Source organism: Hermetia illucens, chromosome 3 (genome assembly GCF_905115235.1).
Source record: "Hermetia illucens chromosome 3, iHerIll2.2.curated.20191125, whole genome shotgun sequence".
NCBI classification, from domain to species: Eukaryota; Metazoa; Arthropoda; class Insecta; order Diptera; family Stratiomyidae; genus Hermetia; species Hermetia illucens.
In genome coordinates, this window is record NC_051851.1 from 177,705,028 (window position 1) to 177,728,079 (window position 23,052).

A 23,052-nucleotide genomic window follows, 5' to 3' on the forward strand; every position below is an offset into this window, starting at 1 on the left:
CAAGTGACCACTAATACATTGCTTTCGAAGTGGTGGACACAAACTCTCCGTGTGCGCCACCCCAGCGATCTTTCTGTGTATGGAACGTCGCGAAAGTGAACACCGGGAAGTTTTTGTTGAAACTCTGGGAACAGGTGGGGCCACGCTGAAGGGTACTCCTGGGGGCGGTGACGCCGCAGCTGACACTGTCGTAAATTCAGTTATGAACCTGATAACGACGGTCTGTGGAGCCTCCATGCCCAGAAAGACATCGAGGCACGGCAAACCTTCTATGTATTGGTGGACAGTGGAAATCGCAGAGCTCCGGAAGGAGTGTCACAGGCTCCGCCGCTTAACACAACGTCTAGGCGACCGGGGGGAGTCATGTATCATAATGATGGAGTACAAATCAGCCAAAAGGAGACTTCGCAGCGCAATAAACAAGAGCAAAGCTCGCTGCTGGCAAGATCTGGTCGACGAGGTGAATGGGGATCCGTGGGGATTCGATTACAAACTGGTAACCCAAAAAATCGGGGCTCTGCGGAAACCCTGTTCGCTTAAGGCCGAGCAGATGGACCGCATTGTAAAGGCACTCTTCCCTGCGCACCCCGTATGGGATGGTGACGTCGGCGCGGAGAGCACAGATGACTGTCCACTTTTCTCTATAAAAGAGTTGGAACAGGCAGTCCTCTCTATGAAAAACAAGAAAGCGCCAGGACCCGATGGTATTCCAGCAGAGGTATACAAACTGGTATTCCAACACCGGCCAGACCTACTGCTCGGCGCATTCAAGAGCCTGAAAGAGGGCATTTCCCCTGCTCGGGTTGACTCTTGACTCAAAAATGAGCTTTTCTGAGCAAATCCAAGCAGCAGCGAACAAGGCTGCGGCTGGAGTTTCGGCGTTAAGTAGGCTAATGGCAAACATTGGGGCTCCTACGTCTAGTAGGCGACGTCTCCTAATGAGCTCAACGCGGTCTGTCCTGCTCTACGGCGCAGAGGTATTGGCTGGCGCTCTTAACAAGGAGGTATATCGTAGACGCCTCGCGCAAGTACAGAGACGGGGAGCTTTACGGGTGGCGTCTGCGTACCGCACTGTCTCTGAACCGGCCGTCATGGTGATCGCGGGAGTTATCCCCGTGGCCCTTCTTGCTAGGGAGCGTCAGGCCATATACAAGCGCAAGGGAGATGAGCCAAGGGAGGTGGTTGCTCGCGAAGAACGGCAACACACTCTAGACCAGTGGCAGCTCTCTTGGCAAAATGAAACTAGAGGCAGATGGACTGCGCGACTCATCGGCAATTTAGGTGCGTGGCTGAATCGGAAGCATGGTGAGACTGACTATTTCCTTACCCAATTTTTAAGTGGGCATGGAAGTTTTCAGTCTTACCTGCACAAGATTGGAAAGGCGCGTTCTCCGGATTGTGTGTTTTGCAATGGAATTGTGGACGACGCCCACCACACTTTTTTTTCTTGTGGAAGGTGGGATGGGGTTCGTCAGCAGCTCTATTTAAACACAGGGGATCTCTCTCCAGACAACATTGTCGGAGAGATGCTGAGGACTGCTGACAGGTGGAACCATGTTGCCCATTACGTTCGGGCCCTTCTCGTTGCTAAGAAGATAGAACTCGAGCGGTGGAAGAGCCGGATGGCAGGGGGTTCGTTGAACTGACAGTTCCCTTCCCCCTCTCCCCTCCCCCCTCCCGTTGATGAAAGGAATTCCCTGATTTGAAAGCTCCGCAAGGCGGGAGAGTTCGGGGACTAGCCCGAAGTAATGTGACAAACGGTTCCAGGCTAGCTCTCTGACGATGGGGAGGTGTTTAGTTGATAGTCCGACGACGTACCGAATCGGGAGTCCAACACTGTGTGCGTAAATGCATTCACCTACCCTACCCCAAAAAAAAAATATACGGCAGTAAGACACATCTTTATTTGAAAGTATCCAGTGTTAAGCGCCCCATGACTATCTCACTCCAGTCGGAATTTGAGGGATTGATAATCTGCATTTTTGAAACCTTGTGAAGTCTTTGCCCTAATTTACTTAGTAACACCCGTCTTAGACCTATTTGTATGGAAACCCCCTCCTGAAACTCAACGTAAAATGGTGCTCTCGTGGGGGTTCACAATTCCAATTTTCTCACCAAATTTCGCATCAAAGGGAAGAATGATTTCTGAGAAAAGTCAGCGTGTATGACAAACGAATGGCAACTCCCGTGGTCACCAGAGATGAGCTCCTAAAAACCTTCTCCGAGCCTGGAGGGTATACAGCCCTTAAGCTTACCGTGAAGTCCGAACCGAATATGTTCGCTAAGTTTTTCGAAGCGCACATGTCCAGAGGGACTCTTACTGCATCAGGTCAGGGGCAGAGATTGGTGATGGTGCAGAAGACTTGTAAACCACCAAGCGAACCGTCATTCTGTAGACCCATATGCCTCTCAGAGACACTAAGGATACTGTTAGAGTAGATAACCTAGAATAAATTGTTCTAAGCTGTTGAAAACCAAGGAGACTTTTCAGGCCGACAGTATGAACTCCATAAACCGAGATCAACTATCGATACCACTAAATTGGTTAATGGCTTCACCGAAAGTACAATCTGAGCAGATATTACGCGGCGTTCGGCAGAACTACAATCAATTCGGCCAATTGGAGCTTTATACAGAAGTACCTAGCGACAATTGGTGTTCCCACGTATCTTACTACTATTGTTGATAGATGCTTGCAAGAACGAAGGCTCTGATATAACGCCACTGATTGACCCAAGGAGTACGTTGTCCTCGCAGGTGTCCCAGAGGTTCCGTAGTGCACCCCATGTAGTAAAACTCCATTTGCAATGATGTACTTAATATTCCATGGGATTAAACTGATGACACAGCGCTGGTTATGGAGGCAAAGCATATCGAGAATGTTAACCTACATACATGCAAAGCAATCAGCCTCCTTAAAGCTTGATCAAAGAGCGTCGGCTTAACAATTGCTCAAGAAAAACAAACCATAAGAGGATTTATATACATCTTACTACATACAGCCCCAATTCGGGAAGTGGCACTGCTGTTTTAAGTAGACACAAAAACTGAGTTTGCTCTTCAGAAAAAAACCCTTAGAGAATATTCAGGATCGGCATAGATAATGCAGCAGTCAACTTCTCCGGATTGATCCTTTCTTACACGTTACGCCAACATTTCCAAAGTCCACCTATCCACCCCTCCAATAGATGGCTGCAACGACAAGGCTTCTCTAAAAAGGATCAGTATACACACGGGTTGATCCCTAGCATTAGAAAGCTCCTGGAGAGATATCATAGGCAGACCAGTTATAATCTCACCTAGTTCCTCATGATGCATGAGGAATATCCTAGCTCTACACTGTCACACGGGACATCCACTGTCCAGCGCCTTATACACTGCTTTATGCAGATGATGTTTTCCTAGTGTCTAATAGCAAAAACGATCTCGAGCAACTTGTCCAAAAATTGGAATGACCGCCTCATGCAACACGATCTCCGACTAAATCTGAATAAAACTGAACTTTGGACGACTGATCCCCATGAAATAGGCACCATCACTGTCGATGGCAGTGAACTTAACGATATAAATATTTCGGGTTAATGCTATCAGCCAATGGGAACTTGAAATTGCTTCACGCATTAGTGCAACCTGGATGAAGTGATGCTTCACGACTGGTGTTCTTTGTGATCGACGTATCAACAAACGACTCAAAGCTGATTCATCTGAAATTTATCGAAATGTCGTTTGCCCTGTCGCCCTCTATGGTTCTGAGAGTTTGCCGATTATGAAACACAATAAACAACGTTTAGCGGTAATGGAGACGAAGATGTTGCGTTGGACAAGTGCGCTACATGCGTTGATAACATCCGCGATCGATATAGGGTTGCACCGATCTTTGAAAAACTGCGAAAGAGGCGTCTTCGATGGTATGGTCACGTAATTCACGCTAACGAAAATTCATTCATCAATATTGGCCTGAACATCGAAGTCGATGGCGAGCGAAAAAAAGGCCTGCCGAAACAACTATGACCTTATACGCTGGATGGGGATTTAATAGCCTCACGACTGCATCCATATCAGGCCTTTGGTACAATAAAATTAAGTAACCGAGCCGACCCTGCCTGTGAATGGGGCAAAGACTGAAGAAAAAAACATATTTAAATCGGACACCTCATTTAATATTCCCAACTTCTTCTCAATCTTGTGTGGAAAATACTAGCATTCCAGGAAGATTGGGATGCGACGATCGGATCTATCCCGGGCAAACAGCGAAAGCGCTAAAAGACCAGGAAGACACCCTTACGAGCACCGTATAGAAAAAAAATGGTCTAGCCACGGTGAGCCGGCTCCGCCCCATGATATATCCTCAAAATAATTGTGAAATATTATGGTGGATTGCACCTCTGTCCTTTGTCGTCTTTCCTCCTCTGTTCTCCCTTCTACTGTTGCCCCTGCCCTCTTTTTTCTGTCCTCTGCCCTCTGTCCCCTGTTCTCGGTCCCCGGTCCCCGGTCGTCGATCCCCTGTCCTCGGTCTTGAATCATCGTCTATCGTCTGTCGTCTGTCGTCTGTCGTCTGTCGTCTGTCGTCTGTCGTCTGTCGTCTGTCCTCTGTCCTCTGTCCTCTGTCCTCTGTCCTCTGTTTTCTGTCCTCTGCCTTCTGACCTCTGTCCTTTGTCCACTGCTTCTGCCTCTATCCCCTAGTTTCTGTCCTTTGTCTTCTGACCTCTGTCCTTTGTCTACTGCTTCTGCCTCTGTCCTCTGCCGTATGTCCTCTGGTTTCTGCCCTTTGTCTTCTGACCTTTGTCCTCTGCTTCTGCCTCTGCCCTCCATCCTCTGTGCCCTCTGTCTTCTGTTCTGTGTCCTCTGACCTATGTCCTCTCTCCCCTCTGTTTCCCAGATTCCAAAAAAGGTAATATATTGTTGGTGAAAGGTCTGGAAAATATTTGCGGTGAGCCAAAATTTCGTACTGCAACTCCAGTAACTTTTGAACGGTCACAGGATACATGCGGCCGTGTTACAGAATTGGTCCATGCTTATCCAGCAGAGAAGGTTGTTTAAAACGCAATTTTGCTTGCATTTCGTCCAGTTGTGCGCAGTAGGAATCCGCAATTGCCTTTTCACTGGGATTCAGGAAAGAAAAATGAACGACGCCTTCTGAAGTCCACCAAACAGTCACCATGACCTTTTTAGGGTGTAGTTCCGCTCTTGCTTGGTGCATCGGAGCTTCTCCGCCATTCAACCACAAAATCCACTTTTCATCACAAGTTACAATTCTCTTCAAAAACGGTTCCTTTATATGTCGCATTAGCTATGAAGAAGAAAACTCTACTCTAGGAATTTTGTTTCTTTCGGTTAATTCATGTGCAACCCATCGAATGAGTTTTTTCACTTTCCCAATTTCTTGTCTCAGCAAGTCATCGTAAATTTGTCGATGTATTCCACTCAACATCTGCTCGCAGTTCATCGTCATCAATACCGTTACCTTGTTGAGCACGTGGTTCATTGTTCGAGCCAAAATTGTCTCCTCGACATGCTCGGAATATTGGTTCTCCACCCCACAAAGCGACTGAAATAAAATATTGCGCTCTGTGTCTTCTTCCCCGCCTGGGCAGGGGCATGGTAGCGCGCCATCATGCCCAAATCTGTGTAAATATTTGCGGTACCCAGGGTGACCAGATAGAAATTGTGATAACTGTTAACTACAGGCTCCGTGATGATGATTGACCGACATACCAACGATCAGAATCAGCTTATGCATTCACTGGCTTCTCGTTGATCTATCCTATCGCTCTTCCTCGCTCTTGATCAATTGCACAGCCTTTTTGATTGTCGTTCTCCTGATGTAAATTCGTGACATCCCTTCAGCAAAGATATCTACCTTCTCCTGATGTCCTTAGTCGTCAATGCTGCAGCCCATACAAAAGCGGCATGGAGCAAGACTGGCCTAAAACTCAAGACAGCAATATCCATCTGACGTACTTGGGTTTGCCAATATTTGGCAGCGTTCACATGAGTGCTGTCTGGAAATGTGCTGCCTTTTTTTTCGTACTCTGAATTTGAGTCTATTGTCGAGCATCGCACTTAAATATTTCACCGCCTCCTTGCTTTTGATAGTCAGGCTTCCAACTCGAATTTTGAAGTGTTATGCCGGTTTGTTACCAATACGATTTCTGTTTTGTGATCTGCAAGCACTAGTCCGAGTCAACTCTTGATCTTGCAGATTGCTTCATTGCCTGTTGCCTCAATCTCGTGAATGTGCTTTGCAACTACGACCATAGCAATATCTTCGAAGAAAGCTACTAGTTTGACCTCTTCTGGTAAGTGCAGGCGGAAAACTCCATCATACATGATGTTCCACAAGAATGAACCCAGTACCGACCCCTGGGAGACTCCACCTGAGACATGATAGTCATTTCTGTGTTTCTTGCTCTCGTACTTTAGCTCCCTGTTTGTAAAATAGTTAGACACTATTTTTCTCAGGTAGCGTGGAGTGTACATTTGGATGAAGGACGTTTTGATGGCCGACCAGTTTACTGACTTGAAAGCTTTCTTCACGTCCCACGTGACCCCCGCGCAGTAGTCTTTTGACCCGCATCGCCATCTCTCCGCGTCTATGACAATGGCAGCGGTGTCTACCACCACCTTTATTGCATCAACGGTGGAGCGACCTTTCCTAAATCCAAACTCGGAAAAAGCCCTTTTATTTCCTGTATCTTCCCCATTGTATAATATCTATAAGGCATATTGGGCTATCTGACGACAGACCGCCAGATTTTTTGCTTCCTTTTGACAACAAAACCGAAAGCTGCTATTTCCTTTTTTTAGGCCACTTTTTTACCTGGCCATACAAATTATCCGCTGATTTTTCCTGGATTTATTTAGCTATAACATAAGATCCCCTTTCTGCGTTCACCTGATACGATTTACAGGACCACCCAAATCTGTCAATTTTGGATTCGATTTCACTTTCCGAGGGATATAAGCAAAGGATATATCTCCTTTTTGGAAATAATGATTATTTTCGGACGAATCTTCTTCTCCGGTTTACGAGTGGCCGATGCTTCATCCGTTACCAATTTTGAGGCCATAATCTAAGAATCAATTTCACTCAAAACTTTTGTCGACTCAGCTTTCTTCGGTAAAGAAGGATTTTTTTGACCGCTTGCTGGCTACCAAAGCGTTCAGTAATACCATCCCTACCCCTTTATCCCACCTTCTTACCTTCCTTGGGTTTAGGAGGTATCACCTGCGTTTCTCGCGTGACTTTGTCACTTGACATTTGGGCGTTTTTCACCTCTAGTGTCGTAATATAGGAGAACTTAAGGTCAAGTATCAGAGCCCTGATATTTTGGGTTGATATTTCGCCTCTCCTTGAAGCACACAGATAATTGATGGGTTCTCCCAGTGGAAGAACTGCTGTTCTGATTTGCTACGTTTTACCTTCGCCTTTTGCACTGCAAACATCAATGTTAATCCGGGGACTATCTGCATTCCTTTCCGAGTCTTGCGGCAAAGAGTAGCGTTACTCTTGATGGTGACCACCCAAGCTTGGAGCTGATAGGAAAAGGAATTGGTGTAGAGTCTTGTTTCACTCCACTATTTCCTCTTGCAACCCAATTTCCCACTAATGAGGTTCTGCGATGGCAGACCAATCTATAAAGGCGAAAGATGGTATATCCCTATCAGAAGGGAATCATCTTTCTTCATGGCAAGGCCAAGCCGCGTAGAAAGATGTTGGTGAAGGTTGAACCCGAGAAAAAAACTTAGGAACCTTCTTGTATGAGAGCTTAAGATCGACACCCCCTTGTTATTCTTGTCTTGCGCCCTTGTAAGAAGCACCAGTAACTGGAGGATTTGTTGAGTTATGGATCGCGTGTACAATTAGTTGAACTTGTCCTCATAGTTCCTTAGGAGAAGGAATAAAATGCTAGAAAAAAATGTGCAAGGCATTGGGGACACTATCCAGAAAAAAATATTGTTTGTGTTGCTTTATGATTAATAAATGTCAATAAAAAATGTAATAAAAGAAAGGATTTATATTCAATTCACCCAAAACTAGGACCAGGCACATATGAAACTGAACCATCCCAACTAACTCCCTCGCAAATGCATAATGTGGAAATCACCTCTAATCACCCACTCCCCCAACGAACATCAGTTAGTCTTTACTATTTTCAAGTGCATATTTCACGACAGAATTCCCTTTCTTCCATCCCCTATCAGAGTTCTGAAAATTCCTAACCCTATTCCTAACCGCCAACTATTGTAAGACATTTCCTCCCCAATCCCTTCAGCCCGGGTGTCCTGTTTCTCGATTTCATTATGCAGGCATATTTCTGTTTCCTGCCTATATAACATTTACGTTCGCCAAATGAGGCCTATAATTTGCGATCATGTAATTTGATTGTTGCATGCTAAAAATATGATTATAGGTGGCTTTGTTTGCATTTGGGGGTCGCAATCGAAATACACTTTTGGCTTTTTGACTCAGTCGCGGCCGTTACAAAGTTGTTAAAAATGTACGAACGACATCGGGGGATATGGGCACAGGAAGAAAACATATCGAAGTTTCAATAATGTTGAAGAAGGGGTCGAAAAAATTGGCAGGTTATAGTGTCGTTACGTGGAACATTTATACGATAATTCGGGGGTGGATTTCTTGTGTATATGTATGGTCTAGGAAGGGGGTGGTTATCAAGATTTTCATTAGAAGGATTTCAATTATGCGTTGGATATATTATGCTTCCCTTCGTAACTGCAGCTTCAGATTGTAATGTATCCTAGAAAGGAATCCGATGCAAGTAAATTCCAATTCAAATTCAAAAATTTCTATTGGAAAATTCCAGGAGTCCTAAACACGCTGGCAAATAGTTTTTATTGGAGATATCCTCCATGTCCCGTGAGAAACTGGATGAGATTATAATTAACCTCATCGTGTCGTCTCTCCAACCACTTCTTGATGGCAGGAATGAGCCTGTGAGTCCACCGGCCCTTTCCCGAGCGTTCCCACCGCTCTTGCCATCTATTTATGGATCTCTCCCTTTCAGTCTTCTTCGTCCGCGATGAGGAAGAGGTTGGCTTTGCATTGTGTATGTTCGCCATCTCATCTGCCAAGATGTCAATCGGCATCATTCCAGAGATGACGAATGCTGCATCATCTGAGACAGTCCCGAAAGCAGAGCATACCCTCAGGGCTGTCCTCCTGTAGACTGAACTCAGTTTGGTGGCGTTTCCTGACATCCACAACGCCTCCCTCCAAACTGGGGTTGCATAGAGCATGATCGAGGTAACCACCCTGGCTATAAGCAACCTAGAGGTATGCCGTGGCCCTCCAATGTTCGGCATCATCCTTGCCAGGGCCATACTTGCAGTGGATGATTTGTCGCAAACATACCGCACATGTTGCTTATAGCTAAGCTTCCTGTCTATCACCACTCCCAAGTATTTGATGGTCGGCTTGGAAGTGATGATATGATTCCCGATTCGAATACAGGCGTAATTTCTCTTCCGGCACTTAGTGATGAGAACCGCTTCCATTTTTTCCTCCACAAGTGTCAGACCAGAGCTCTTTAGCCAACTTTTAACAGCACCGATTGCCTCACTTGAGTATAACTCAGCATCTTCCAGATGCTTTGCGACAACAACCAGTGCTATGTCGTCAGTGTAACCCACCACTGTGGTTTCCCCCGGGAGGAGAAGAATAAATACATCGTTGTACATGATGTTCCACAGTAGTGGGCCCAATACGGAGCCCTGCGGGACACCCGCGGAAACAACGTACTCCTGGGGTCCGTCATCGGTGTCATACCAGAGCCTCCTTTCAGTTAAATAACTATCGACGATAGCAGCGAGATAGGCGAGAATACCAACCTTCGCTTAAGATTTCCGTATTAGATTCCAATTGGCCGAATTGAATGCATTTTTCACATCCAGGGTTATTACCACGCAATATTTGCTGGTACTACCCTTTCCGTGAATTGCATCTTCGGCCAAGCCAGTAACCAATTTGATGGCATCAATGGTTGATCTGGCTTTACAAAACCCATACTGCCGATCCGAAAGGCCGCCTTGGCTCTCAACAACCGGGAGTAATCTATTATAGATTACCCGCTCCAACATTTTCCCCACCGTGTCCAGGAAACATATGGGTCGATATGAGGATGGTTCACCTGAAGGTTTACCTGGTTTAGACAGAAGTGCCAACTTCTGCCGCTTCCATGCCACTGGAAATATCCCCTCGGACATGCACGCTTCGAACAACTCAGCGAACATGTCCGGTCTGGATTTCACGGCAGGCTTAAGGGCCTTATTCGGTACTCCGTCCAGGCCCGGCGCTTTATTGTCTCCTATTCTACCGCAGATATCCAACAGCTCGTCTCTGGTGACTGGCGGAATTGCCGCCACATTCAGAGGTGGTTGGAATGTGTCGGTACTCTCCTCTTGGTGGGGGAATAACCCCTGTGATCTGCGGAGATGAACGGCCTCTGAATCGTCCCATCACGATTCTGTAGGCATTCCCCCACGGGTTTATGTTTGCTTCTGAGCAGAGCTCCTTAAAGCACTCCCTCTTGCTTCGCTGGATGGCGAGCTTGAGGTTTTTGGCGGGCTGCTTTATAGGCGCGCTCTTTTTGTCCCTGTTCGACTCTACCTACCGCCCTCTGAGCCACTCTTCTGGCTCGGTGGCAAGCTGATCCAAGACCGGTCAGTTCATCATTCCACCAGTAGTTTGGTCTTCTACTGGGGAATGAACACCTTCTAGGCATGGACGCGTCACACGCTTTGGCAATGCATTGAGCCAGATGGACGGCTCTTTCCGTAGAGGTGCCTGCTTTATCAGGCTGATCTAACCACACCTCTATGAAGGTCTCCTCATCCAAAGATTTTACAGACCAGCCTGAAATCTTTCTCGGTTTCGGGCATGATAGCTCTTTGGCCTGTGGCTCGACAAATATCTCAAAGAAGATTGCCTGGTGATCGCTGTGGATGTACCGTTCACTGACGCACCAGGACATACCACGCGCCAGCGAAGGCCTGACAAAGGTCAGGTCTACAAGCGAGCCTCACCCCCCTTTCTGGAAGGTGTTTACAGCACCTTCGTTGGCCAAAACTATGCCCATCTGCGCGAAAGCTTCTAATAAACTGCGCCCCCTAGCATTTGATTCCCTACTACCCCACTCTAGGGCCCAAGCATTGAAATCACCAGCAATCACCTTTGGACTACGTCCCCTCGCGTCGAGAACAAGATTATCAAGCATTTGCTCGAATTCAGACAGTGTCAAACTTGGCGGGGCGAAGCAGCTATATACATATACACCACTTATTTTCGCCCACACGAAGCCACTGCCTGCCTGACTTGCAGTACATTGTATGGCCTGTCGACCGCAAGCCCATATCGCCGCTCCACCAGTCGAATCTTTGACCCATATGCCACCGTGACGGTGTCTGTATGGTTCGCTTATGATGGAGATTCTCAGATTCGAACGTGGCTGTCTGTCTGTCTGTCCGTCTGTCCGTCACACGCATTTTTCTCGGAGACGGTTGTAGCGATTAACACCAAATTTGGTGGAAAGGTGGGAACTGTGAACGCTCACACATACAGTGAGTTGCATCCTTTTACGTTGAACTTAAGGGGGGGGGGAGGGGTCCCCATACATGTAAAAGGGGGGTGTAAACATTTTTTTCATCATATATAGTCATGTGGGGTATCAAATTAAAGGTCTCGATTAGTACTTTTCGAAGCCGGTCTTAGTTTTGACATTTCTTGGAAACGTGGGGAGTGCGGGGGGTTGAAAGTGATCATTTCTTCTCCCTTCGTACGATCCATTTAAAAAAATCACTGAACACACAAACATCACAATACTTACAACAAAATACAGGGTGCGGCAGCATAACATTCTTTTTTCAAAACTCAATAAAAACTATTGTATGCATCGAAAAATATTTATTTATTTTTTATAATGTAGGTACATGTCTAAAGTTTTTATTTACATTGTTTTGAAGATCAAATCTGTTAGGTGACGTCCCCCATTCTCCATACATTGCGTAAACCGATTTCTGGCGTTTGTCATGACACTTGTTAGCATAGCAGGTGTTATGTTGGCAATTTCTTCTTGGATGTTAGTCTTCAAATCTTGTAGGCTTCTTGAACGGTTCACATAAACACGGGATTTCAAAAAACCCCATAGAAAATAATCACAAGGGAACAGATCGGGAGAGCGTGCCGCCCATTCCAAATCGCCTCTAATTGAGATAAGGCGCTCTGGAAAGTGTTCCCTCAAAACAGCCATCGATGCTCTTGAAGTGTGTGCTGTTACACCGTCTTGTTGAAACCAAGTGTCCCCCAAATTCAAATTTTTTAGCCATGGCAAAAAAAAATCCTGTAGCATGTTTACATACCGGTCCGAATTCACTGTCACTGTAACCTCATTTTCCTCAAAAAACCAGGGACCAATAATTCCAGCTGAGGAAATTGCACACCACACTGTGACTTTGGGTGAATGCAAAGGCTTTTGATGCAATTCTCGAGAGTTCGTGTCAGCCCAGTAGCGCATGTTTTGTTTGTTAACCGACCCACACAAATGAAAACGGGCTTCATCGCTAAAAAAAACAATAGCACCCTCGGGAACGACATCAAGAAGAAGCTCACACGCGTTCATCCGAGAATTGAAGTCACGTTCTGAAAGATCCTGCACTATCGCCATCTTATAGCGATGAAAATGAAGATCATCACGAAGAATTCTTCTCACAGAACGATCGGATAGTCCAAGGGCAGATGCGTGTTTGCGCGCAGAACGCCGTGGCGATCACATCATTGACGCTTTCACTGCTTCAATGTTCTCAGGTGATCTAACGGGCCGAGAGACTCCAGTTCTTCCTTTTGTCGCACTTGCAGTTTGTCTGAATGTAGTGGCCCATGTAACAATTGATTTGCGGTCTGGGACGGGAGCCAACGGGGCTAAATTAAAGCGATTCCGAAATGCAAGCTGTGTTACAATAACCGAACATCCGCTTGAAAAGTAAACCTCAACGGCAAAGGCACGCTCCTCACTATTCCAACGCATGATGGCGACTGAACCGTGTCGGGACAAAACTTCACAGTATTCCCTCTTGAACGAGACCACTAGCGCTCCACTATGACATCAACTAACTGAGTGGCGCGCATTTTAAAAAATTATCAATTATGCGTTGGATATATTATGCTTCCCTTCGTAACTGCAGCTCCAGATTGTAATGTATCCTAGAAAGGAATCCGATGCAAGTAAATTCTCCATTTCAAGGAATCCAAATTTATATTGTAAAATTCCAAAAGTCCTAAACACGCTGGCAAATACCTTTAATGGCAGATCGCAACCCCGTAACCACCCCCATTGTGGAATGTGCATTGGAATGGAAATTCCTTTCTATCGCTGCAATCAACAACGATACTTATTTGCGGCATTGAAAACTTTACGACCAAACACTAACTCCTCCTCCTTCTGTCTCCATCAAATTAAAGCAGACACATTGGCATCGGCCACAATTTAGATTTCACCTGAACGCACTCCATTCCGGAGTAGGCACGCGATTTAATAGTATTTTCCGCCTGCCAGCATCGGCGTTAATAAATTCATTTCAATTCAATTCACATCCGAATCCGATGATATTTACCTTAAAATGTCACGTTAACATTTTATCACTCCCTCCGGGCCTGCTATAAAATACGACAGGAGTCCAATGCCAGTTCAAAAAGTACCCTGACTAGAGCCAAGGCCAAGATAGCCTGAGTTCTGATTCAGTCAACATAACGAAATATTATCTCCAAATAGGACGACTTAGATCGACGTCCTTTTGCTTTGTTTCACGAATAAATGTTAATTGGACATAAGAAATTTGTTTGCAAAAATGCTGATATAATTTACACGGGAACTAGACGAATGGACGCCTGACTACCAACCCCAAGACGCTATTTATGCAAAAAAATCCACGTCAATTTAATTTTTCCAGGAGATTTAACGCTATAATAAGACATCAGGCGAAAGGTTGAATGTTTACAATTCCGCCTTTGAACGATGGAGGAAGGAATCTTCAGTATTTTATGAATTTTCGTGTTTTATTCTTTTCAGCTGACCCAACATTCACCGCCCCAATTGTCAATGTTACAGTTCCTGTCGGAAGGGATGCATTTCTAACGTGCAAAGTCCACGATTTGGTGGCGTTTAAGGTGAGTCCTGCTTCCTATTTTCCACTAGACTAACCCCCATGTCATGTGTATTATTTGAGTTATTTTGATAATTATGTGTAACATGGAAGTGGGAACATGAATATTCATTGCCCTTCCGTGCTTCGTAGGTGCTCAGTCATATCCTTGCCAAATTATCGAGCTAATTATGGAACCTCATTTTAAATATTGAATAATGTGTTTTGGTTCCACCCACGCATGCAAGAAAATTGTGGAGCCTGAATTTCCCAGAAAATACGAAACCTTCAGGCATCAAGTCTAATCTTAATTTCGCAGAAGTTCCCATTATTTGCAGTACCTAATAGAAAGTCAGCGCAATCTATGAATTCCATGGGGACAACGGGGTGCGGTTACGGTGAATGAACTCCCAAACATACGCCTACGTGAAATTATGGATGACTATTCATATTTCTGCGAATTAAATTCGCCACAAGCTTCCATTTTTCCACGAAAACCCTCCTACCTCCAATAAAATATGACCTCTAAAATTAGTTGATCCTAGTCTAGTGCTCCTTGATTGTGTACAAAAGATCCCTTCCCACCTGCCCTAACCTGTCTGGAAGCTTACCACTATCCTGTTTACCACCTTCACTTTGACCTAGTACAAGACGAATTTTCCTCATTTCAGTGAAACCAATCTAGTTTGAACGAACCAACAAAATATCCTTGAAACTCAGATACCCCTTCTGTCCTGTCTATTTACTCTAGGACTGAAATAAGTTCATTATTTGTTTGTCATACTCAAATCGTCATGAAATTTCCCAAAATAAGGACATCATCGAACAGTACATGTACCTCGCCTAGTTATAACCATTCTGCAATGTCCTTAGAGGGTCCCTTCTTATACATCCAATATCAGCTGAAAATACACAGATTAAAGTGGCTAACTTTTTTTTGGTCTTTTGTTCGTACATGGAGGTGGAAAATCTTAGAAAAACACGTCCGCCCCAGCTCCGGCGCACAAATGCCGGGGCTTCAACGGACACGTGTCAGATACGAACCCAATAAAAACCACCCTTTGCCCTTAGGCACTCGTCTTTTTCCTCCTTTCGACTTTCCTCCTTCTTTGCTCTTTCAGCAACTCCTCCATTATTTGGACGGAGCAAACCGAAAGCCAGCTCTCCCCGAACGTCAGCATCTCCGCAACTAAGTTCTCCGGGCTCAAGCTCCTGCCCTATATTTGGTTTAGGTTCTTTCCTGTCCATTGCAAATCTTGGACAGTGAAAGATATCTGGATCCTCCAGTATCCCACCCAGGCCATCTAGGACAATTCGGAGAATCATCTAACCCAAAGCGGTGCAGATACTGCCTGTAGCAACCACCCTATCCGGTAAGGAACTGCATAATGTGCTAGTTGGTCTCCCCATGTTTCCGCTCAAGCCACACCCTAATGTTGGGAATGAGCCTGTTCGTCCACCGACCCTTCGAAGACTCGTTCCACCTGCGTTAACAGAGATCATACGACTCTGATCTTACCGCATTTCTACGCTCTGTATGCCCCTCCATACGTCTTGCATGGTACAGCACACTCATTTCTTTCGCCAGAATGTCGACAGGGATCATGCTTCTCACTACTAATACTGCCTCATCTGATGTGGTTTTAAAAGCACTGCAAACCCTCCAAGTCATCAGCCGGTAAGCCGAGTTCACCTGCTTCCGTTTCTGAGAGTAGAACAGGATGGAACACACCACTCCAGCTAGAAGCAGCCTCCGACAGTATTTCGGCCCACCAATATTCGGCAACATTTTTGTAAGTGCTGCGATGGCACTGACTGCCTTTTGGCATTTAAGTCTTGATGTTCACATCTTGGCGATGCTGACCACATTGCCTCCTACAGTGTACTGTAGTATGCCGTTAAGGTCTTGAATGAAGTGCTCTAACAACCTTAAAGGCCCTGATCCAATATGGATTGTGCGGTTGGTTATTAAGACCGCTTCCGGTTTCGCGTCCGCTAGGGTCAGCCTGGTTCTTTCTTACCAAGACTGTACCGCTCTTATTGTTTCCGTCGAGTAGACCTCCACATCTCCTCCTCCTGTTTTGCTGTAATAACCACAGTTTGGTCATTAGCAAAGCTGACAATCGTTGTCCCCTCTGGGACAGAAAGAGCAAGCACCCCATTATACATGAAGTTCCACAACAGGGGACCAAATACCGATACCGTGATACCTCGGCTGTGACAATGTTATCTTTGGGGCCCTCATCCGTCCCGTCTCCGTCTCTGAAAAGTAGTTTTCCACCAAATTGGCTAAATACCCGGTGACACTTATGTCAGCCAACGGCCCTTTAATTATGTTCCAGTTGCCCGAGTTGAATGTTTTTTTGACATCCAGCGCCAACACGGCACAGCAGCCGCCAGAAATCAGTGCGCCTTTTGTCAGGTTTACTAACATACTAATTGCTTCCACCGTAAAGCGGGCACGTCCGAAATCAAACTAGGGTTCCGACAAACCATTGCTGGCTTCGACGATGGGTAGGAGTCTATTGTAAATGACTCTCTCCATCATCTTCCCCGTTATATCCAGCAGGCAGATAAGACAATACGACACCGGGTTTCCAGGTGGCTTGCCAGGTTTCGGAACCAACAATTTCTTCTTTTAGGCACGCCTCAAAGATTGCCGAAAAGGTCGGGCCTAGCCTTCACTGCCAGTTTCAAAACTCGGTTAGGGATGCCATCCAACATGGGGCCTTATTGTGACCGATCCTGCCACATATTTCCCGCAGCTCCTCCGTAGTTACTGGAGGTAATATGCCCTTATTTAGCTGGGCAACCATTTGCCTTCACCTATTTTCGTGGTGAGAGAATATAGTGGTAATAATCTGTTTCAGAAGGCGCGGACAGGTCACTTCGGGTGATCTCCGTAGCCTTTTCATTACCATCTTGTAAGCCTCGCCCCAAAAGTTTATGTCGGCATGGTCACACAGCTGTTTGAAGCAGTTCTTTTGGCTTCTTTTCTCTTTCGTGTTGATTTCGTCTATACATTTGCAAGTTATAGTGATCTCCGGTCTGCTAGCCCTTATGTCGACTTCCTGCCCTAGCGACTTTCCGATTCAACTTAAGAATTTGTCCGCCGTTACAGATTTGGGTTTCTTGAGCTGTAGCATAAGACCCCCTTTCGAAGGCCGTCTTATGCGGCTGACATTATCTCTTAAGCTGGTGAGTTTGGGATCTGCCTTCACTCTCCTAAAAGTCAGCATATGACCCTTCACCTCCTCTGGAGATGATAATCACCTCCGGTCTTATCTTCTAATGCTGGAATCGATTCAAATCCCTCGATGGGTACACTGGCACCCTGGTCTAGGGTATACTTAAAATTGAGTAACTATCCACCAGACTGCGGCTCGAGAGGAATTAGCCCTAAGAAGCTCATAGGGCGTCCCCTACCTTACAGAGAATTGCATACCTCAGGACGTAAAGTGTTTTGCAGACCTAAGCAATAATTTTGATCTATTACAGTGATTCTCGTCATTATCGAAGTTCGTAAGAGTAACGGCATACATCCTGCGTCTTGCGACGAAAGGAAAGGGATCTCTTCGGGGGAGTATGAAATGCTTCGTTGTGTGCAAAATACTAAATTTAACAAGGAGATCGTGGACGTCGTGAAAAATAATCCAAAGGGCTACCCTGAAGGTTGGAGGACGACAAGGGAATGCAATCATATCAGATGAACACAAACATCCGATACTTCTACCTGGAAAACCCTATGTTACTGGCCTAGTAATCCGGGAAACCCACAAGAATACTTTTCATCCAGACGATCCGGAATCACTTACAAATATGGTATTGGATCTTTAACGACCAGAGGGTAATACGAAACGAACTTCATCGCTGTATTACTTGTGTACGATACACCAAAGGTCATGGTCAGCAGTTAATAGGAGACCTTCCTGCACTAAGGATTACCCCAATCGCTGGAAACACCGCATAATTACATTCAGTTGAAATGTGTGTTTAACGAAAAATAATCCCAACGTGCGAGGAATTTACAATGGGGTAATATCAGATTGAACCTTGCTTAAATTCAAGACCACTGGTTGAGACCTAAAAATGCGATAGTTTAGGCTACAGTGACCAGTGAATATTCCCAATATAATCCGGAGGCCCTTCTTGGTAAGGTTTAAACAATCTTTCGAGTACTTGGGTTCATATTCCCTCATGGGCACCCCGGACTTTTCCGAAGGAGTCTACTATAATAGGCTCTGCGGATTATGTGGCCATGGTTGTTGGCCCAGAATAATCTACTCTGAAGTGGATGCTAATGAAACCATCGACGCCATAAAAACCTCATTTGAAATGGTTGAACTTGATTACCCTTGATTGAAGCATCTGGGAATAATTAATTTCAAAAAGCGCCTGGACTATGACCATGAAAAAGCGGTAAATGGCAGCATATCGATAGCACGAAAGATGCCCAACATTGAAGGACCAAGATACAGCCACTAGTCACTTGTATCGGAATGGATCTGTCTACTCTCTCTCAATCTAGAAAGAAGCACTGACTTCTGAAAGCAATCGAAGGATAGTAAACATGACCAGCCGCTTAATAACGCTCAGAGTGTACTATACTTTCAAGACATCTCAAGTAAGGCAGCGTGTGTTATTGCAGAAATGGTTCCAATGAATCTTCTGGTAAGTGAGGCCTGCGAAAAACGAATCTACCTGAAAAGAATACAGAATGCCGAGAAACACCAAGACAAGAGTCAACTAAAAAGTGGGAACAACAATGGAATGATTCGCAAGAGGACCCATATACTGATATGCCCTTTTAAGGAGTGAATTCCTCGACGGTAAGGCGAAAACAACTAGCACTTGACGCATTTCCTGAGAAGGTATGGCAGTTACAAGAAATATCTGCATCAGTTTGGATGACATTCTCTTCTGTTTCGAATATGTTTCTACACCTGAAAACTCAGGGCACATCATGTGCTACTCTCCGCGCTTCTTTTCAGAAAGTAGCTTGAAAGATCCTCTAAAATTCAGCTGAAGTTCGCAAAACACTCTCGGAGGAATGCAGAGGTGAAAGGAAAACTGACACACAATGAACTCCGTATTCGCGAAGTAATGATTCGTAGCGGTTCCGAGGGTAGAAGGTGGAAAGGCTTTACGTGGACAAAGAAAATAGATTTTAGGCAAACAAACATTTTCTCATCAAGGCCAGATACTTTCCTCCCACTGATTTATATTCCATACGTTATTTAAATTAAAGATATCATCAACAGGTTCCAGAATCTAAATTCTGCCAAAAAGTGATATACTGCAACTTACTAATCACCTAATTGAGTAACTTTCCCACCTTATGTACTCAGTGTCGCCTTCGGGACGGACAAATGGACTCTGAGACAATCTTCTAGCTAATATTCCGAACTATCTGTTCAAACCCAAAATGTTAGCCTTACCAGAAAGGACCTACAAAGCAAGAAATTGACTTCTAACTGACATAAATATCACGGGATGAACCGACCAATAGATGTATGCCATTTTATTGGCAGCAGAAGAATGTCTGCGGCAAAAATGGAGGGGTCGCACCATTCGAATCTGTTCCGACAGTCGGACAGCATTCTCAGCACTAAACAGAAACGATATATTGAGCCAGTTGGTGTGGAGTTATCATCAGGTGCTGCCGAAACTTAGCCGACTGAACGAAATATTCCTTATGTAGGTGCCAGGGTACTCAAACACGCCTGGTAACGAGGAAGCTGACTGGCTTGCTAAGGTTCCAAATCCACAATGGTGGGGCCAGAACCAGCTTTAGGCATTCGGTCATCTATTGTCAACTCTATCCTAAAGGGGAAAACGGCAAGGATTCACGCAGCCGAATGGAGAAATTTGAACTTCTGGAAGCAGGTTAAAATCTTTGTGAAGGGGCCCGGGGCCGCTAGGGCATCTTTGTTGTCCCTTAAGAAAATGAGACATAAAAACCCTAGTGAGGCTTTTAACGGGACACCGCCCCTTAAACTACATGCATGGAAAAATCGGACTCGTGGTCTCATATGCAACCAATGCGAGCAGGAGGAAGAGACGGCCCTGCATTTCGTATGCACCTGACCGGCCTCCTCAGACCTCAGACGAAGATACCTGGGTAAGGTTTTCTTCAGCGAAGAGTGTATGCATTCAATCGCGAGAGCCTGCGAAGGCAGTCAGCGAGAGACCGATGAAAAGGCGATCTCCGGGGATAGTATAATGGGCCTAACAAAGGACTGATTACTGGGAGCAGCGCTCCCCCCACTAAACTAAACAAACAAACTATACCAAAAGGTGCATAGTATCTGCATGTGTCTTCGCTTTTAACACGTTATCAACTTACGATATTTTTCTCCTTCAAGTGATTGCTACACGGCATTTGCGACAAAATAAGAGGAGACCGATGAAGTTAAAAGAACGCTTCAATAGAACATTCTGTCCTGGAATTCCAATAGGGAACCATATTTCGAATATTTAAATTTTAATTTAATAATCAAGGGCGATACAAAATGGATGGTAAACTTCAGAACAAAGATCAGTATTAATGTATTCACCGCCGCGGTTGGAAACAGAAGAGACCGGCTTATTTCCATGCGGTCCTTACTGTCCCAACCAACGGAATTTTTCCACCGCTAATTCTCCACTCCCTTGGTGCGTTCTAAAATGAGTGAGTGGAGAGTTCCGCGCCATCTACCCGTCCGCATCCGCAACATTCGAAATAAATTTCGAATGCTACAGATCCTGCCGCGCCACATCACTCCGCCCCCAGACGAAACCTAGGGGGTTTCGGCGACGGATCCCGGAACTTCGTTCCCCGTTAATCCACAAAGCGGACAAGACGCTGCTTCGGGGCGCACACGGGTTTCAGCCTGGGCAAAGAGACCGCCTTTTTGTGTCCACCGATCTCGAGCTGGAAGAAATGTTCTCCCCCCTCGAGAACGCGGTACGGGCCCTCATATGGAGGCTGCAGCGGCTTCCGGACGGCATCCGTCCTGATCAGCACGTGCATGCATGTGTCCAGTTCCTTGGGCGAACAAGCAGGTATGGACGAGTGTCGAGTGGTTGGTGGCGCTTTGATGCGTCGGAGATTGTCCCTCAGCAGACGCACCAACCCCGACTCCGTGAGACCCGATCTCTTGTTGAAGACCGGATCGCTTGGGAGTCTTGGGTTCTCCCCGTATACCAGCTCCGCGGGGCTGGCAGCAAATTCCTCTCGGCGGGTTGTACGAAGGCCGAGTAGGACGAGAGGCAAGACTTGAGTCCAGGACGGGTCGTCGCGTGCCATAATGGCGGCTTTCAGCGTCCAGTGCCAACGTTCTAGCATCCCATTGGATTGCGGGTGGTATGCCGTAGTCCGCTGGCGTTTAAAATCCAGGAGTTTGCCTAACTCCGAGAAAAGGGTGGATTCAAATTGCATTCCCTGGTCAGTGATGACCACTGCAGGGACGCCAAAGCGAGGTATCCACTCTCGGCAGAGGGCTTCGGCACAAGATTGCGCCGTAATGTCTTTCAGAGGTATTGCCTCAGGCCACCGCGTGAACCTGTCCATGATTGTGAGGCAATACTTGTAGCCGTGCGAGTCTCGCAAAGGCCCTATTATGTCGAGGTGTATCGTGTGGAAACGCTTGGTAGTGCGGGGGAATGAGCCCATTTCTTTCCTTACATGCCTGGAGACTTTACACTTTTGGCATGCGATGCACCCTCTGGCCCAGGAATTGATATCCTTGTTCATGGAGGGCCAGAAGTATTTGCCGGTGACTAACCGGTTTGTTGTCCTGATGCCGGGGTGCGCCAAGTCATGAACTGCGTGCTGCAGATCCTGCCGCGCCACACGCTCAAGAAGCAGCAGTTTTCTAATGTACAAAGTCTGAGTCTAAATTCAAAACATCCTTTCCAGGATTTCCTATTGGAATTAAGATCCCAGAAAAATAATGGATAATGACTAATTTCTTTTGTGCTAGAAACTATATATTATTTCACGGGAAAGCACATTGAAATGCATTCCTGCAATTTCCAGAATCTTATTAAGGTTCTACCTCATAATCGAAATTATGGCCCTTAATAAAACAATTATTCAAATTAACATCAAATACCGTAAGTAGGCAATCTAAACCACCACCATATCATGTTACAAACTGAAATCCTGAATGACTTCTCTAAAGGCCAGACTTTATACCTCAATCTGAATTTGGAGGACATATTAAGACCACGCAACATGCACCAGTACCCATTCATCTTCGGCATGAATGAGCGTTTTTTTCGTGAGTAATTCCATCTGAGTCCCCTCCTCCGCGTTCAACAAAAATGCATTCTAACGTTCTCCACGTACATTTGTAAGAGGTGTATTTAACAAAATTATTAGTTCTACTTGCCAGTGTAGGGAAACTCACCACTAATCAGTAATTCTTTTATAGACTTCATAGACGAAGTTCCCTTGCACGAAGTATTATTTTTATCGTAGCCGTTTCTCGTCCTTTTGCAGGTAGCGTGGTTACGTGTTGACACCCAGACGATACTAACTATTCAAAATCATGTTATCACGAAAAATCAACGTATCGGAATTAGTCACACGGAACATCGTATTTGGCAATTAAGGATACGCGATGTACGCGAATCGGATCGAGGATGGTATATGTGCCAGATAAATACGGACCCGATGAAGAGTCAAGTCGGATATTTGGATGTTGTTGGTAAGTTTTGCATTAACTTCCAAAATTTTCTATGTTACATCGAAAAGATACCAATAAGGATGTTAATCCTGTAACGAAAGGAGAAGTATTTAGGTAGCCCTCACTTGATGTCTCTTCATCAAAGGTTCAGTCACAAAAATTGGTCCCATCTATAATTGTGATCCTTATTGTAACATTGATATGAATATCTTATTTCAAGTGA

General features: G+C 45.5%; 1 protein-coding gene across 1 annotated transcript in view; it reads left to right on the top strand.

Annotated features, from left to right (window-relative positions):
• Window positions 1-23,052, top strand: part of LOC119652355 (neurotrimin) — a 39,441-nt gene that overhangs the window by 15,376 nt on the left and 1,013 nt on the right. The window contains exons 2-3 of the mRNA XM_038056438.1: window positions 14,085-14,182; window positions 22,643-22,850. Of these exons, the coding sequence (XP_037912366.1) occupies window positions 14,085-14,182; window positions 22,643-22,850 (306 nt within the window). The remainder of the gene's footprint in view (window positions 1-14,084; window positions 14,183-22,642; window positions 22,851-23,052) is intronic.